Source organism: Pezoporus occidentalis, unplaced genomic scaffold, assembly GCF_034315485.1.
Source record: "Pezoporus occidentalis ecotype Australia unplaced genomic scaffold, CSIRO_AGI_Poc_V1 ctg39, whole genome shotgun sequence".
Lineage (NCBI taxonomy): Eukaryota > Metazoa > Chordata > Aves > Psittaciformes > Psittacidae > Pezoporus > Pezoporus occidentalis.
In genome coordinates, this window is record NW_026915713.1 from 3,261,003 (window position 1) to 3,278,675 (window position 17,673).

At 40.0% G+C, this 17,673-nt stretch overlaps 1 protein-coding gene across 1 annotated transcript; it reads right to left on the reverse strand.

The window, feature by feature from the left end:
• Window positions 1-4,240: 4,240 nt before the first annotated feature.
• Window positions 4,241-17,349, reverse strand: SMPDL3A (sphingomyelin phosphodiesterase acid like 3A). Its single transcript, XM_062632396.1, has 8 exons — window positions 17,093-17,349; window positions 15,393-15,606; window positions 13,769-13,913; window positions 10,735-10,831; window positions 9,331-9,509; window positions 7,967-8,147; window positions 5,904-6,028; window positions 4,241-4,752 (listed from the first exon to the last, which is right to left on the reverse strand). Exons 1-8 carry the CDS (start codon window positions 17,196-17,198, stop codon window positions 4,441-4,443), a joined length of 1,359 nt encoding a protein of 452 aa, XP_062488380.1. The 5' UTR covers window positions 17,199-17,349; the 3' UTR covers window positions 4,241-4,440.
• Between the last annotated feature and the right edge of the window lie 324 nt (window positions 17,350-17,673).

Genomic DNA, 17,673 nt, shown 5'->3' on the forward strand with positions numbered 1-17,673 from the left:
TTTCTAGACAGTCTTTCAGTATAGCTCCACCACTGAAGGCAAGTTGCACTTGAAAAGCTGTAATTTGGCCACATCTGTAAGCACATCAGTGCTCTTTCCACTTCTTCACTAAGTGATTAGGGCTGGAGTTTGACACATTTCCAGTAGTTTTACTTTCAACATTTTTTATTCCCTTGTTATGATTTTAGTCATCCATCTACTGCATCTTCCATCCCACTTGTGACCAGTCTTCCAATACCTACTTTTGCAGGAACCCACTTTTGTGCAGCAGCACACTGGCAGTGTTCATCAGTACAGTGACTTTGCCATTCCCACACCCATCAGAAATAAATTAAGCACATATATGATGGTTAACATTTTTGGTTATTTTTTCTCTGTGTTTTCTTTAGATTTCTATAGTTGTGATATTTCAGACACAGTATGAAAACTACATTCATTTTACACAAGGCTTTGCAGACCAGCAAAGAATTCCTAAGGATGTTCCTCCAGCAGAACAATAAAACTGGGGCCAACAGACGACAAAGCTGGTAGAATTCCTAAGGATGTTCCTCCAGCAGAACAATGAAGCTGGGGCCAACAGATGCCAAGTGAATTATCTAAAGCAATATTTTCTTGTTGAAAGCTGTGCTGGTAAGCAGGTAAAAGTTAGTCTTCAGCTTTTGGAAAATAAGGAAGGAAAGCAACTAATATTGTTTAGACAATTACAGTCCCTTTCTTCATTGATATTGTCATAGTTCCTCTTAACTGGGCATAAGAGAGACTTCCAACAGTATTTATTCTCAGACCAATGTGACAACCATTCTTGAGATGGCTGTTTCCACAGTGGAACTTATATATCGGTGTTAAACCAGGTACTTCTTCTTGAAGATGCTACATGCTCATGATTTGTCCACACAGGAAATGGACAAGGGACTACGTGTACTTAGTTACATTCATCACTTTGATTTTCCTAACAATATGTTCACTCACTGCCCATCTCCTCCACTCATTTCAATTTCTTCAGGCTGGCAGGTGAAAAACAACAGAAATTATGAGACCACATCCAGACACTATGGAGTGCCCCAATCTAAAGCAATTAACGTTGGACTCTGGGTGCACCTTCACCTTAGTATGGATCCATAGTACACCTCTGAACAGTTTACTGATCATCCTCACTGCGCTTTTATTCATGTTGCAGAGTGCTCTTGGAGAGTGCTCTTTCAGATGCAATGCAATTGGCAGCTGCTGTTCAAATGTACATCTAATGTCCTCCAACTGCTAATGAATGTGCACTGGTCACATCAGCACCTCAGCACCAACTCTCCTGTTAAAGAAGGCACTTCTATTAGGCTGCAGTACCTGTTAACGTAGATACAAGATCAGCTAACTCCAGTGGAGAATTTAAGTATAGAAACTAATTGGAAGGAGACACCAGTCTGATTAGGGATAGATCTCTTGTTTCTATCACATTCCTTTTCTGCTGGCTAGCTGAGCTGGATGCCGAGAGTACCTTCCACAGGCTCCAGGTCTTCCCTGGATGTGAGCTGAGACCTGTACCTCCCACAGGGTTCATGATCCATCAAGTGACATGAGCTCTAGGAGCCAGCAACCATTTAAGACCCAGAGAAAGTGTACTACATAGCAGTACTGCTACGAAGAATAGCAGCACTTTCTTCAAAAACTAGAAATTAAATCCTAGAATGTTCGAGAAATTACTCTCCTTGTTTATATGCCTCAACTTTAATTGTAGATAAATTAAAAGGTTTTTACTCCACTAGGTGGTGTAATTTGTCTTTCTGACAACTGTGACCTTCCAAATATCCCCGTAATCCTTCAAGGTGGGGACACAAAATACAATATGAAAAGTGAAATGGAAATCTGGTCTACAGGAGCCAGCAACTTTACCAGGCCATGCCTCTTGGGTATTTTCTATGATTCCTTAAAAAAGGCTTCTGTCAGGAAATGTTAACCTACCTTTAGAACATTCCTAGTTCCATGAAGAAATAAAGTAGGAACATGAAACAAAAATATCGTGGTCACCCTATTTCCACTTACACCCAGGTGCCATCCAAGGTGTTCATGTGGTTTATCTTGTTTCCTACAGTGTAACATTCCAAGAAGCTCTCTCATTGGTTTATGCCTGAGTTACACGATGATGCATACTCATGGATCTTTCTTGGTCAGTTATGCTTGAACTTGCATGAGTATAGTTACATATAGGAGAAACAGAGAATGCTAGCTGGCATAACAAGGTGTATCTTGGAGGATATACCCTGGCTAAATGTAATCCTAGTGGATGTATCCCTCTGGCTGAAAAAAAAACCAAACATCCTTGGTTGGGGCCATCTAACTTTTGGCTTCAATTAAAGTCCACATTTTAAAATATTATGTCTGGGTCATAGCTTGCTGTTCTGACATTTGCAGTCACTGATTTGTTCATGCTCACTAAGTAACACCGACTGACACACATATTAGAAAGAAATCTAGGAAGCAAGATGCCCCCAAACCCATCAGCAGCATACTGTTCCTCCTAGAGTCCGTAGCTGCTTAGCCACGTGGTTCGGTTCTCTCTGAAGTTCAGCAATAAAGAAGTCCTTAGTAGAAGAATACAGCTTGATAGCATTTATAGTATTTTCAGGATATCTTGTAGGTATTAAGTTTAAACAGAAGTCACAGAACTCACAGAAATAAACCATGTATGAGAAAAGAAGCCACTGCAAAACACAAGACTGAATGGAACAAAACCCATCTGGAAAATTAGAAGCAGCCCAGCCGTCCCACCAGCTGCAACTGCCCTTTAAACTATCTGCCCACAACTTTGATTACTTGCCCTTGGAGAACTGATACAGGTAACATGGGTGTTTTTTAATGAACACACCCATGAGAAATGCAACCAATGAATACAGCCAACACAAAGGGAATCATCAGCTTTCAGCTGTGTAACTTTCGAGTACTTCCTCACAGTCACAGTCTGTACAGAACCCACATTAATTCGGGTTATTTACATATCCAGACACATTCAAGATCAGCCAGAGCAGATAGCTCTAAAGCATTTAAATGCCCACCATACCATTTCCAAGCAATTTAAAATACAGGACTGGCTACTGTGAGTTATTAATGTCATTTCTAAACATCAGCGCTACTGGAGGATTGGTTTCTGAATGTAAATTTAACAAACCGGTGTTTCTTCTTTGGATGATTGATGCATGACAAATCTGAGGTATCTGCTTCTACAGCTGTGAGTACTACAGGCTTAGAAAATTTGTCTGGAAATGTTTTGCTAAATATTTCAAACTTGGGTGGAAACAAAATCAGAAAGATCCTCAATGCTACAGTAAAGGCTTTAAATCATATGAAAATAAACAGCATTTGGATTTGTCTCATAACCACTTCTGCAGCTCCAGTTACTCTGGAATACTACTATCTGGAGTAGGGTCTGTATGATATTGTATTGACCAAAGGTTCCAAATGTATAGCTCTTGAAGTGACAGAAAAATGGGTAAAGGTCCTTCCTGGTTATACACAAGGTGGCCTTCTTAATATTATCATCATGTGCGTACATTTAATCACAAGAGGAAGAGAGTCTGTGCAACTGTAAATTCACACATGCAATAATCACATTACATATGACACTGCTTTGTGAAAAAAAAATGAGAAACATGACATGTGCATGTTTACCTGTGCTGCAAACAGAATGTATATGCTATGTCTGCTTAGTGATGGTGATCAATTTAAATGTGATTTAAGGTCTGCTGCAAAGTATCATACCAGGAGACTGCTTGATAGCAGTACCAGTGTACACAGCTCTGTCATAAGAAGAAAACACTTTGTGCTGGGCAAACACACATTCTGACAAAATGCATGAAATACTCACAGGATGGAGGCACATGTTCCACTGAGTCACGTTCATGCTGTCATTAGAAAATGACCCTAAGCAGAGTTGGGTTTAAAGGGTTAAGAAGGAAAAGGAAACTTGGCACAGGGAGATACATAATATTGGCATCACATCAACAATATAAATGCACTCGTCTTAGCAAATGCAGGTTCTGCAGATTTCAGTTTGCAAATTGTGATGGCAGATGGCTGAAACCTGCCCCCGTACAAATCCCATGCCTGAAATGGCATTGCCTACGTTTAAATGTCCTGAGGAAAGAGACTTGCATTTCTAAAGATCTGAGTAATGTCTATTACCACATACTGGGATGGCTGTTACAGAGGGTACAGGACACTTGAAACAACAGCAAAGTATCTCACCACTGTCACATAGCCAATAAACCTTTATTTAAACGTGGAAGGAAAATACGTTTACAAGAAAAAAGATCTAGGGAGGTATATTGCTCCCCTGAAATTCAGAGAAGCCCCACAGGCTCTCTGTCAGCATGTCAGTGCTTGAGTGAAAGGATGAGCAGGTTCTTTAAATCACAGGCTAAAGTCAATATCAGCATAAATTGTAGAGCAATTTCATCTCCATGTTGCCTCCCGATTGATACAATCTGTGTATGAGGAGTAATCCAAATACTGGATAGCACATATTTGGCAGGTCTTGCACCCCTCTTCACAGACAATGGTTTTGTCATAACTCACAATGAAGTTACTGTAATACTGCTCAAACAGCGTGCTGTGTGGCACAGACAACTGCTTGGCCATTTCATACAGGCTTTCTGGCTTCAAGTCTTCAACACCGTAAGCTTTAGTCAGAATATATTCTAATTTCCAGTTTGATTCATTTTTCTTGTTGGCATCTCTGAGGTCCAAGTAAAACTGCCAAAGATCCTACAGTTAAAAAAAAAAGAGAGAGAAAGAAAAAGTAGGCACAGCTGTATTGCTTTCTTCCCTGCTTCATTAAGTCTCTAGAGTGATATATTGATTAGGAAGCTGTCACTCCTCGTTATTCACAACTGAATAAAAGGTCATGTCCCACCCCAAGAGCTGGGCTTACACCCAAAGCTGGTACTGGCAGAGCAGTAATGGTGGGGGGATGGGGAGAAGAATAAAAAGGAGCCACAAAGGGCAGCAGTGGCAGTGTTAGAGGTCTTCCTGCCCAAACGATAAACCAAAATCCACTGTGCCCATGTCTGCTTTAGGACTGGGGCAAAAGGGTGAGAACCAGAAGTTTTTTTTCTGTGGGCACTGCTTGAGGGACAGAATAGACAGAAAAGAACAGCTAAGGGAGAACAGGAAAGGGAGAGATGGAAATGCAGGAGTGAAACCTGCACAGGAAAGGAGCAGCCTGTATTAGCATAGGTCTCCAGGGAGAAACCCCAGTGCCAGTCAAGCTGTGGGATGCACTGTCACTGAACTCAGGGAAGTCAAGATTTTACTGTGAATTACAGAGAACAGCCAAGTCATTCAGAGCCAAAGTAATTACACAGGATTCATTTTATATCCAAAAACATGAGACTACAAATCAAAGTATTTTACTTTTCTTTCCTTCTAAATTTATCTAGAATTTCCTATAAAAAGCATTAACTCTATAGGAGAGTGCATGATTACAGAAGACATCACATGGTTAAGAGTAGGTTTTTTTCATCTGCTCTTCCACATCCTTTAAAAGCTTTCATGGACTGCATCCCAATGCTCAAGCTATCACCAGCAAACACTGGTATGTAAAAAAGCCCAGGATTTAAGTGAACCTTCTTCACCGTCGCAGAGCTCCCTGCAAATAGTTTTAGGATTCTGACCAGAAAATTTCTGCCTGTCTTTGATTCTATGTCATAAGAATCTTCCATAGAGAACAGGAAGTACTGGGTAGTACTGCAGGCACAGACAGACTGACCAAGTTCCTTTCCTTTTCCCAGGAAGAAAAATAAAAAGTACCAAAGTTCCACCAACAGCCATAATAACACAAAGGCTGACATCTCAGTGTAACTTTTAATAACATTATATTTAGATGTCTTAAACTATGCTTTAAAATCTTTACTTACCAGCAAGTTATAATCAAGAACATCATATTGATAAAATCTAACACCAGGGTTATTGGACTCCATTTGCCATATACTCTTCACTGGGGTTACAGCAGGTGCCACAAACAAAGAATTTACTGGCTTTCCTGCAGGAAGAGGGAAGGTGAAGAAACAGTTTCCTTTCAATCATTTCTTTCTCAAACAAATGTATATGTAGAGAACGAACACAGCAAGAACCAGAGTGACTGGCTTAAGTGCATTAACATTTTTTTCCCCCAGAATAGCTCTATCACTGTGAACTCCTTCTATACTTCCACTGGATAGAACTAAATCTGTGTAAAATACCTCAGTACACATTCTAGTGTGTACCAGTTAAGACTGTCTATAGTACAGGCTTCCCACCAAATTCAACTACCTGTGCAAAATGGTCTTGCTTATATGTAAGATCTCTGTATTTTGCCTATTTCTACTCAAGAAATACTAAAAACTTGCTGTCTCAATGCTATATTTTACATACTGTTTTCAGTATTTTTTTTCTTTATGTGTTTATGATGTTATTAGAAACACCAGGGTATCATCACCTGAATCTGACTTCAGTCATTCAGACTAGCAGTACGTGAACACCAGTCTTTACAGCAACTGAAACATGAGGATGCACACCAGTTTTAATGAGACATAATATGCAGGTAAGTATATTGTGAGGTTCTCTGTGAACCATAAAACCCTAACTATTCCTTTATCTGACAACATCACAGCTGTGAAATTGTAAGGTCAGTCTCTACATATAAGCAGAAGCTTTGGAAGCTTGGAAATAAGCAGATTTTCCAGAGAAGATAAAACTGAGCTCTGTGTCTCAGGACACTGATGTTGTCTACAGTATTACAGTTATCTTGAATTCTCTAGGATTCAGTTGAGAGGAAAATGGCATGAGTAGAAAACAGCCTAAAATTGTACAGATAAACACAAACTGTACTCAGATACATGCAATTTCAGTTTTTAAATTTTGTCAAAAGATGCAAAATTATTAAAGTAACATGGAAGCAATTACTTGCACATGCAAACTGTAATAACAAGGCACCAAGACCAATCTGTCCTCAGTGAAAGTTGCAGTAGAGGTGATGATTCATGCACAAATGAGACGAACAAAAATATATAGGTATAAAACTGCCTTGAATGCCATTAAAAAAACCCAAACAAATAAACAAAAAGCTTGTTCTTTCACTAGGACTGGATTCCTTTTTACTGAAGATTAATTTCATGGTAACGCCATGTAAAAAAGTGAATTATTTAGAATACTGTTACCGCAGACAGCATTTTTAGCATTGTTTTTATGAGTTCTTATAAAGCAGTTAGAGCCTATTTGGACATTTTACATAAACCAAAACAATGGACCTCTTACTGTTCTACGGTGCAAACACACAAGTTTAACCAGTTACTTGTTAGAAATTCTCTGTTAAAGATGTTAGAGTGCTCCATACAGCCATGGCCATACTTAAACTAAAGGATTATAAAGCAGTATTTTCAGACCTGGGTGCTTTTCTTGAAGGCAAATTAGCTGATCTAAGAGATGCAACAGGCAGAGATTTTCTTTCCCCTGCCTCCTGCTTACCCTTATCTTAATTAACTTTGAAACAGCAGGGAACTCAGCAGAGAGGCACGGTAATGATGCAGGGAACACAAGAACATAGAGCACGTCTAGTCGGCCTGAGAACATTCCCTCTGACACATTACACAATAGCAACCGGCTAGTATAATTTGCCCATGTCACTGTAAGAGTGGAAAGACTAGAAATTCTTCTCTAGGTATATGCATTCATTAAAATAAAAAATAAATGAAAAAAAAGGAAGCTTGGAGAATCTCTTCTGACTTCAACAAAAAAAAGACAGTCTGCCTTGCAAGGTTCTCTTTAGGTAAAAAAGAATGGCAGTGTGTAAGGCTTGAATTCTTTTAGACAAATAGCAGTATTTCCCTATTTCCTTATTCAGTGATTTATAGCAGAGGGTAACTAGTAAGAACATGCAATAAAGCATTAATTTGCTTTTAATCAAGAAGGAAAAAATGAAGGATTCAACAAGCATCATTACCTTCTTCATCCAGGAGGACCATGATACTATCTCTATGTGTATGTCCAAAAAACTGCCCTGCAATTACACTACTGTAATTGCGAAAAATCTTTACCAGTCTCTCATTGTGATACTCCCTGATAGCTGTTGTATTCCGTGCATAGGGCAAGTATCCTATTGGCACATGTCCTATTATATATACCTAAGGAATTAGATACAGAAAGCATAATTAGCACCTTCATTTGAAATTTACTGTTTCAGCTGTAACTTAAAAATGGTTACCACAATTTCAAAATAATGGTATCTTAGAAATGGCATTCTGAAAGTTATAAGTCATGACAGTTTTGCTACACAAAGTACAAACAGTAAGAATGCTTAAATTCATAATGAGAAAAAAATAGGTATTTTTATATATATAATTCAGTATATTCTTGGGAAAGAAAGTTTTCATAAATCTACATGTGATTTTGGGCCAAAAGAAAACTTCATCAATTATTTCAAATGAAAAAAAAATTTACTAGGGCAACACTTATGATTTGTCATCTCAAGAGGACAGTAAGAAAAAATTATGCTACAGTACTACAGAGCCTGCATGGTCAGAGAGTCACCAAAAACATGGAAGAACTAATTAAAACCTCTGTCTGAGGCTGAGACTTGGTTGCAAAAGCACAAACTAACTAATATGCTGCAGGGTTTTATGAGGAAGGGAAAGCTTTCCTCTCTCCAGACTGTAATATAATAGTATTATTAAATTTGCAACACCATAGCAAAATGTAAAAGTTTCAAATTAGACACTTTTTCTGGTCAGATGATTATCCAATCCCCACACTAATCAACCAAACACAAGCCAACAATTTATAACCTCACTTCAAAACCCAAGTATTATAGGACAATTTATTATAACACTCAAATCATAGCAATTGCTGCAGCCTGGCTAAGTTTTGTGGTTGACAAACTCTAATTTCTAATACTTGCAATCACATAAAAATATAAATGAAATATACCTGCTTTTGTCTCAGGCCTAGGGTGCATATTTTAAAACTAAAGGTTATGAGTAAAAGGAGTCAGAAACAAAAATGAAAGTATTAAGTATTCTCATCCTTGCTTCTACGGTATTTTACATAGTAGGAAAGAAAATGTATTTTACTACATAATCTGAGAAATTCCATTCAACTATTTTATTAATTGTTGTGGTATAATGTGCATATTCAAGGAAGAATTATTTAAAAAATGAAATTCTGATGTTGCAGTATCTGTGGCAGCATTAATATTCTTTTAGAATCATGTTTCCGTTTTCATTGTCTCTGCTTCTTACTACTTTTTTTTTTTTTTCCTTTTCAAAGTTTAAACAAATAATGCTGATGGGCTCTGTTCACAGCCCCTACCTTTTCCTTTCTTTGTAAAGAGGTTTCTAGTATTCCCTCCAGCCAGGCAAACTGATCAGCTGGGTCAGTGATATTCACAGTTACACTATTGGGGCTGTAATATAAATTTGTGTTCAGGCTGATTATCCTGAGTGGTTGAGAGCTATCACTGGATTCAAACAGCTGCGTGTAGAAGCCACCTGTGAAAATAAGACCAAAACCATTTGAAAAACAAAATGCTTTTAAGCCAACTTAGGAATGGAAGTACAATGGAAGTACACTGAAAAAATATTCAGCCTTACTCTAACAAAATAGAATATGGCATGTTTATTCAAGCCATGCATCACCTTATCACAACAGAACATCTTAAGAATCTCTTTTCAGCAACATTTTAGTTGCTATGAATTCTTGCCTGTAATTGCTTTTGTGTTTACTTGACGGTTTTCAGATGCAGCTATCCAACTGACACAGAAGAAGTGCCTTGTAACATTTCTTCCCCATTAAGAGATGCAGTAATTGTTAAAATGTCCAAATTTCTTGAAATTCTGAAAACTTACAGGTTCGTCCAGGAAGAACTGTTTGAGTTCAGTAGCCTTGTTACTTTGAAAATCATTTAACTTCAGACTGGAATATGATGAAAAGTAAAGATCATGTTTTGTCAATCCAAGCTCCTGAAACTCTCCATGGTATACAAAGCTTCTTCAATAGGTGCAACTTCATAGTGCATGGACTTCAGTGGAGCTATGGCAACAGAGCTATAATATACTTCAACTTAAGGTCTACCACTTTGAGGTTTTCTTCCTATTAGAATTTCTACTTCCACTCTTACCCAAAGTTCCTTCTCATTCAGGACACAAAACAACAAATTAAAACTTCCAAATTGCTAAGGTTTGAGTGAATTGGAAGTTGGGTTGAACTTTTCAGTACTTTGCTAAAAAGAAGAATCATAATTAGGTATCAATATTCTACTAGTTCAGTAAATTGGATGCAAATATGATGCAATTAACAGTATCATCACCAAGACTACACGCTATCCTAACTAGAACAAATATGGGCCTGTTCAGTATGCTCTGAAATACACATAGTAACAAAACAGAAACATTTCATCAATTTTTTACAACCAAATTTAGGTCTTCTTGTGCATCTTAGGCCTTTACCTAAAAAGCACTATGAGGGTCCTGGTACAAAGCCAGTAGTACTGTACATGTTACAAGAAGCAGTAATTATTGCATCAGAAAAGAATAAATGTACTCTGAAGATAAGCACTGCTATTCAAAAAGACAAATATTTCTTCCAGGAGAAGCATTACAGATAATCCATTGTAGTGATTCATCTTTTAAGACTTAGCTAAACAACTGGGACAAACTTACAGAAATATTAGTTCTCTAAGCCCTAGCTTTAAAATGCATTACTGGCATATTTTACCTTTTCTGAAGGTATTGATTGCTTCATCTGTTAGCCAAGGATTCCAGAAATCTGCTACAGCATTGTAAACTTCACTGGCAGTTACAGGAAGCTGATCCTGTGCGAGAGCAGAACCTGCCTAAGTCTTAGCATTCAGATACAGACACAAAAAACCACCAGAGGACAACAACAACAAAAACATCACTAAATTATCCCTTAACATGGAAGTATATCCAGCCACGACCAAGAAGAACTCAAGAAAAGAAAAAAAATTCTGAACATACACTATGGCTTATCAGGAACAAATGCCTGAACTTAGAACTAACTGTATGGCTTTATTAATGCATTGATGAACGAATGCCAGAAGTATTTCGACCCTTAGGAGCACAGCAGAGTGGAAAACCATACATTATGCAAAATTAATAGATATATAAATTGAAGATTCAAAGTCTAAAAATAAAGTCTCTTGGGGGAAAAGCTTGAATATAGGCTTCTTTTACAGAAGGTGAGTTTTTCAAGCAATTTGCGGTTCATAGGAGTTTCCCAAAACTCCGCTATAGCCCTTATAAACATTCTGGTTCAATTCACAAGTATTTCCATGATATCCTATAGTTTTACTAACAAAACATTTAAAATGTAAAAGTGTTATCAATGTTTTCTCCCACTGGCTCCAACTGGGACTGTAGCACTCTTCAGTATGAGCCAAGTGTCAGTCTGGTAAGAGCCATGCAGCCTTCTAACCCTAACAAAGAAGATTCCAGCAGGTCCTTGCGTTTCCTAAAATACCTGCTTGGATTTGTGGATCCAGAAGAAAAAAAACAAAGGTCGAAAAATAGGAACAGTATTACAGTGCATGTTTTCTTAAACATAAAATTTGACCTTTCTAAGATCTTTGAAACTAAACCAATGTTATTAGAGGCTTAAGCACCAAGTCTCTGTCTGGGAATAGTGCAATCAGAATTCTGTTCAGACTTTTGTTGCTTGCAGTGCACTGATACCAGTTATTAAGAGAGCTTTGAGCCGTAAGAGTTCAGCCAGAGCTAACAAGCACTAATAGACATAGTTAAAGCCTGATCTCAGATAAGAGGTCATGTTACTGACTGAAGGCAGTTTGGACTCAGGCAAGCCCATGCTCTGTGAACTTGTGGATTAGAAAGCAGTTTGAGAATTTGGTTTAAGCAGGGACAAGGAGTAAGACTATGCAGAAAGCCTGATGTCACAACATAAAATCTGAAAGGTATCCCAATGCTTGATTAACCTGAGTAGTATTTTTAGTAGGCTCTGCAAGAAAAATCAACCAAAACCATTAAATTGTTAAGATGGACAGGTCAGAACACAATAAAAAGCAATAAAATTCTTTGGTGCATGGTGAGCTCACAGCTTTCACGCTTGCTCTGGAACAGCCTACAGTGTGTGGCTTGCTCCACATCGCTTCCAGTCAACGGGACATTTGCCAAGCATGTCCACATGAAAAACAAAATGTCATCAACAGCCAAGAAAAAAACCCAAAACATCAACCTGAAATGAACCCATAGTGGGGAATTTCTGATCCCATGGTCTTTCTCAAGCAGTAACATAAGGTTATGTGAGTTCTCCACATCGGTAAAGCCTGCCATTTCAAAGCAAAGTATCACAGATACCTGTGTGGTTTGTGCAGAGAGAACTAAAACTGTTATTCCAATCAGCAACCTGCTTCAAAATACTATTTGCTACACCCCTGCCCCTCCACCTCCCTCCCCCAGCCATCTTTTTCCTATCTTCAGATTTAATTTCACAAATGAAACTTCTATGTGTTGAAAAAGTCACTACACTCTTCGTCTACAAGGTTAATGAATGCAGTTATTTCTTCTATACCAAAGGAGACTGCTAAATGACTATTCTCTGTTAAGACTTTTTAAAAGGCAAAACAAAACAAAGTGCTGGGTGAGACTTCAGTTGGAAGTGTTACTTATCAAAATACTTTACCAGTGTTTCTGGTGAATATGACAAGCTGAAGCTCTACCACCAGAGTAAGAACGCAAGAGACTGAAGTCCCAGCTTGGTTTGTGCGCTCACACTTCCAAGACATGTTTAGCTCTTGTTTCTCACATTTCCCTTTCCCCTCTCTGAGCACCTCCTTTCTCCCTGATTTGGGAATCACTCCAGCAATGACACCAGCAATGATACAGTCACCTACTACACCATGATATACCCTGATAGGCCTAATGAATAACACAGAAAGCTGGAATAAAAGTCCTTGGGGGTAGAAGTGGGAGCACTATATTCCATTTCAAACAAAATATTTTCATTGGCCTCCTCCACATCCCTTACAATCCTCTCAGATCCAATGACAGAACCTGCTTCTGAGTCCTGAGTGCTGTCAGGTCAACCCACAATATGCTTTAAAGGACATGTGAAGCAACTGTTTACTTTTGAGCTATGCCAAAAACAGTATTTGCAGAACACTCAGAGTAAAAAAAGCACTGTCCTCAGCTGCAATAACCCACATATCCAGTGAATCATCAATGCAAGTATTTCTAAGTGTCCAATAAGGAAAGAAAAAACCCGTATTTTTAATAGTAGTGGCAAAACTATAGGAACATTACAAAAATTCTGCAATTTGTCTGATAAAAAAACATCCAGTGATGTCAGCAAACAGATTTCCAGTATGCCTTTCAATAGGCCTTGAATCTTACCACAGGTTCACAGATCCATTAAGGTCATTTCTGCTAGATTAAGTCACTGTAGACACATGAGTGACTTACACAGCAAGAAAAAATAAGTGTGTATTAACTATGATAAGACCTGGTCGTTCTAAGCCACGAGCACTATATTTGCATGACCTCAGGCAATGTAGATTTTACCTGGCATTAGCATTTGTTTGGGTAAATTAACATACACACACAGAGATGTACTTTTTGTTCCTGAATGGAACTATTTATAATTTAAATGCTAATTGGAGGACGGAATACTGCTTCCAGAAGAATACACAAATTTAACTCTTCTTTTTCACACCTGCTTTCTGAGAGGTTAGGAACACAATATGATACATAAACAAATTTCTAACTTGTTTTACCTGTGGCCAGTAGTCATGATTGCCCAAGGCAGGGAAAACCTGAAGATCTGGAAAGAAATTACGAATTGTAGAAGTCATGTTGCCAATAATGCTAATGACCAACTTTGTTGAGAGTTCTTTTACAGGAACATGAGGAGGACTATCTCTGGAAAAGGAAAAGGTTTTATTAACAAAGGTTTATTAGCAACGTAAGGAAAGGCAAAAAATTCTGCAAACACATCTACATTCTAGCATGTAATAGTACTATAGGACTCTAATGAAAATCATCAGATTGACTGAAAGGGTGTCTGCAAAGGCGTTAAAAACCAAAGTTAACTAATGTTTATCCTATGATTCACATTTATCATTAAGAAAGATTTCTTAGAAATTAAATTCATTCAACTCCATCATTTTGAGCTACTGTTCATTTTGGGTTATGTATCTTCCATCATCTGCACAACTTGCTAAGTTATTTTCCCCCTTTCGACAACACCTTGTTGAAAAGGAAGTACAATAAGGCAAATGACATAAATTAATCACTTGTCTTTACGTACTCATATTTCTTAACACGCTTCCCCCAATAAAATTAAGTGACGTGACATAACATATATAAACTTTACAGCAAAAAAAAAAGACCTTGTCACTGATAAACAACTAGTTCTCACACTCAAAGATACTAATCTCTGTGATAAATTATCCATTGATTCATACCATAAAAAATGATGTGATGGTAGAATGCAGAATTTTGCTATGGCGGATGTGTAAATTAATGCCATCTTTTATGAATACCTAGAAAGTAACAGGGTATGGTACTATCGAGCTACACATATGCCTCCCTTTCACACTTCTTTCTCCAGTCCCACTGCTAAGGCACACAAAGCACCACAGATAACACCTGTGTGAGAGAGAGAGAGTAGTATTATGCCCATTTTCTAATAAGGAAGATTGGCACAGAAAAGGAAAACGTTTTACTCAACAGGCAACTGCACACATTCAAAACACTGCAATAAGGGACTATGAAACCACACTTTCTTCTTAAGCACATGTAGCTCCGAGTGATAATGGAGAGAGAGACAGGATCTACAACACAGTTACCCTCCCACTGTGAGACCTTGATCTAGAATTCATATGGGCGCTGAACATAAATGGTAACTTTATACACTTAAAAAATACATAAGCTGTATTATTGATTCTAGTTACCTCTTACCAAATAATTAAAGGGTATCTTCTAAAAATAGATACACTTTAGATTTAGTGACCCTGACATCTACAAAATCCAGAACCTTCCATAACAGTTCATTCCAGTCAGTTATTCCTCTGAAGTTTCTTTTTGCTTTTTCCACTTCCCACCCTCCACACATAATTTCTAACACCGTAAAGTAATACAGTCGTGGTAAATGTTCAGTGAATAGTCCAACAATATCAAGAAGTTATTGGAGAGATCAAAATCTGTTCCTGAAAACAGCCTTATATTCTCACTCAGTCTTCCACTTATTAGCAATTCAGACAACTAAAGGGACTATTTAAAAGTAGTGTGAGATAGTACACTCATATTTGTTGGTGCAAATATAAATGTGTGAATTACTGCACTATAGGTTTATCCAGCTGTTAAAAACTTGAACTGCAGAGCGACTTGAGCACTTACCCTGTCCAAATCATGAATGAAACCTCCTCCTTTGAACCCTTCATGAATTCAAAGGCTGACAAAATAAGCTGATACGGCGAATCACACAAAAAGTCTCCAAAAGGACCTGGGTTGGATGCATTGGCTCCTTTGGAAGAAGAGCAAACTTTGGTGCGATCAGGGGTAATGTGGTATGTCGGATCTAAATGTAGATCAGATATATGCCAGAACTGCCCTGTTTTCAGAAAACAAAGATTAAAGAAAATATATTATTTGCATTTGAACATGGGTAATGCCAAGTTTGCTCCAGTTTGTCTACTGCTATTTCTCTTTCAAGTTTTGAAAGGAAGAATAAATTTAACAAACTGTTGGTGTGGGTGAGTTCTGCATTCCTGTCAAAGAGTCCTTCACATAGTCTGCTCAAAAGCATGGAAAACAGAAGAAGCATAGGCTTAAGTTATGCAGCAGAAACAAAAGTGGAGATTGGTAGGGACTGGAAAATCAGCTCCTTTTCACTAATAGCAATCTGGAAACTGGAAAGCAGAGGAGGCAATAGAAGGACTTCTTCACTCCAGCTGAAAAGAGAGGGAGTTGCATATTAATTATTTTTCCAGACCTTCCCTGGCTAGAAGCTACTACAAAAGATCACAGTACATAAAGAAAGGCAAGAAACAGCATGTGTGCAAAAAATCTCAAAGCTTTTCACCTCACCAGCAGCCACAGTAAGAGAGACTGAGCTTCTCATCAGAGAGAGGTGTGTCAGCCTTACTCACTACTTTCCAGGCTGACACATTCTCAGTTCCTGCTACTTAGCACTGCACAGAAAAAGGAGCTGAGAACTGTAATGTGGTGAACAAGACAAATTAAGCTTTATTAGACTACCAGCTTTCAAGCTTCATGCAAAAGAAGGTAATTTCTTTCTGTCAGTTTCAAAGTACTTGGGAAAGGCACACATATATCTGGGGGAGTGACTGGGAAACCAGGGCCGATAAATTGATTTTCCCAAGGTCACATGCTCATGCAAAGCAAGCAGCACGCGACTCGACTCCATGGAGTTTTATTTCAGGAAGCAAAGGCCAACAACGCTCTTCAAAACCTGCAGAACTGTGCTCCTACCAACAGCCGACAGAGAAACGCCTGGACGCTGCTGTTTGTTTGGTCTGAGGCACGTGTGAGTCACAAGGGATGAAAATCCTGTGGAAGCCCGCTTCGGAGCCCTCACCGGTGTACACCATCACTCCACTGATCACGCCAGGCAGAGCACATGTGTGTTTGCTGACAGCACAGGAACCAAACTTCATGTTTGCAGTGCGTGCCTCAGGACACCACGCCAAAGGCAGGGCAGCGCTCACCTTAGCTGCCACCGTCCGGAGTGCCAGCCTGGCTAACTAAATATAAACCCCATTTAACCCCCCATATATTTGCTTATCTACAAGTCACATTAAGTTGAAGCCAGCTGGGTCAGGAATGGCACTGCAGTAGTTTACGGGCGGGCAACAGCGAGAAAAGGAGGGAACGACGCAAGAGGGGAGCACTCAACCCTGGCCTCCCCGCCACCGGCAGCACGGAGGGGCGGGCGGCAACCCCCAGCCGGGCCTCCCTTAGCCGGGGAGGCACCGCGCTGCCCCTCACCCCGCACCCTTCCTGAGCGGGCGGTCTCAACCTGCCGCCACCCTGCGCGGGGCCGGCTCCGCTCAAGCTGCGGTCCCCGGCGGACTCACCCACGGCGGAGCGGTGCCGCCGACCGGCCGGTACCGCCTCCAGCACGGAGCAGAGCAGCGCCAGGCTGAGGGCCAAGCGGGCGGCGCGTCTCCCCCGCAGCTCCATGTCGGCCCTGTTGGGAGCGCCCTGCCCGCCGACGGCCGCACATGTGACCGGCCCAGCGCGGAGAAAAGGGGTGAGCCCGGAACGGCTTGTGAAAGCTTGCGCGCTCCCCTGCCTCCCCGGGGCAGCCGGAAGCCGCCGCTGCGCCCCGCCTGTATCGGTGCTTGAGGGGGGGGCAGTTGCTGCGGCCGTGGCCAGATGTGCCGGGAATCGGGGTGACCTTCAGGAGGTGCCACCCCCGGCGAAGCACGGGGACCTTGAGCCCCTCGTAGAAGCTAGCCTAGCCGCGGGCAGGGCTGCGTTCACGGCACCGGCAGATCTGAGATGGGCGCGAAGCTTCCTTTGGGAGCCCCTTCCCCGTTCGGCCTGTGGTGCTCAGTGGGCCTGTTCCTTCGGGCCCTGGGGTTCCAGCAAGGGGTTATGGCTCTCCAAAGCGGCTGGGGCCTGTGGCTGAAAATTCTTCCCGCCTCCAGAGCCA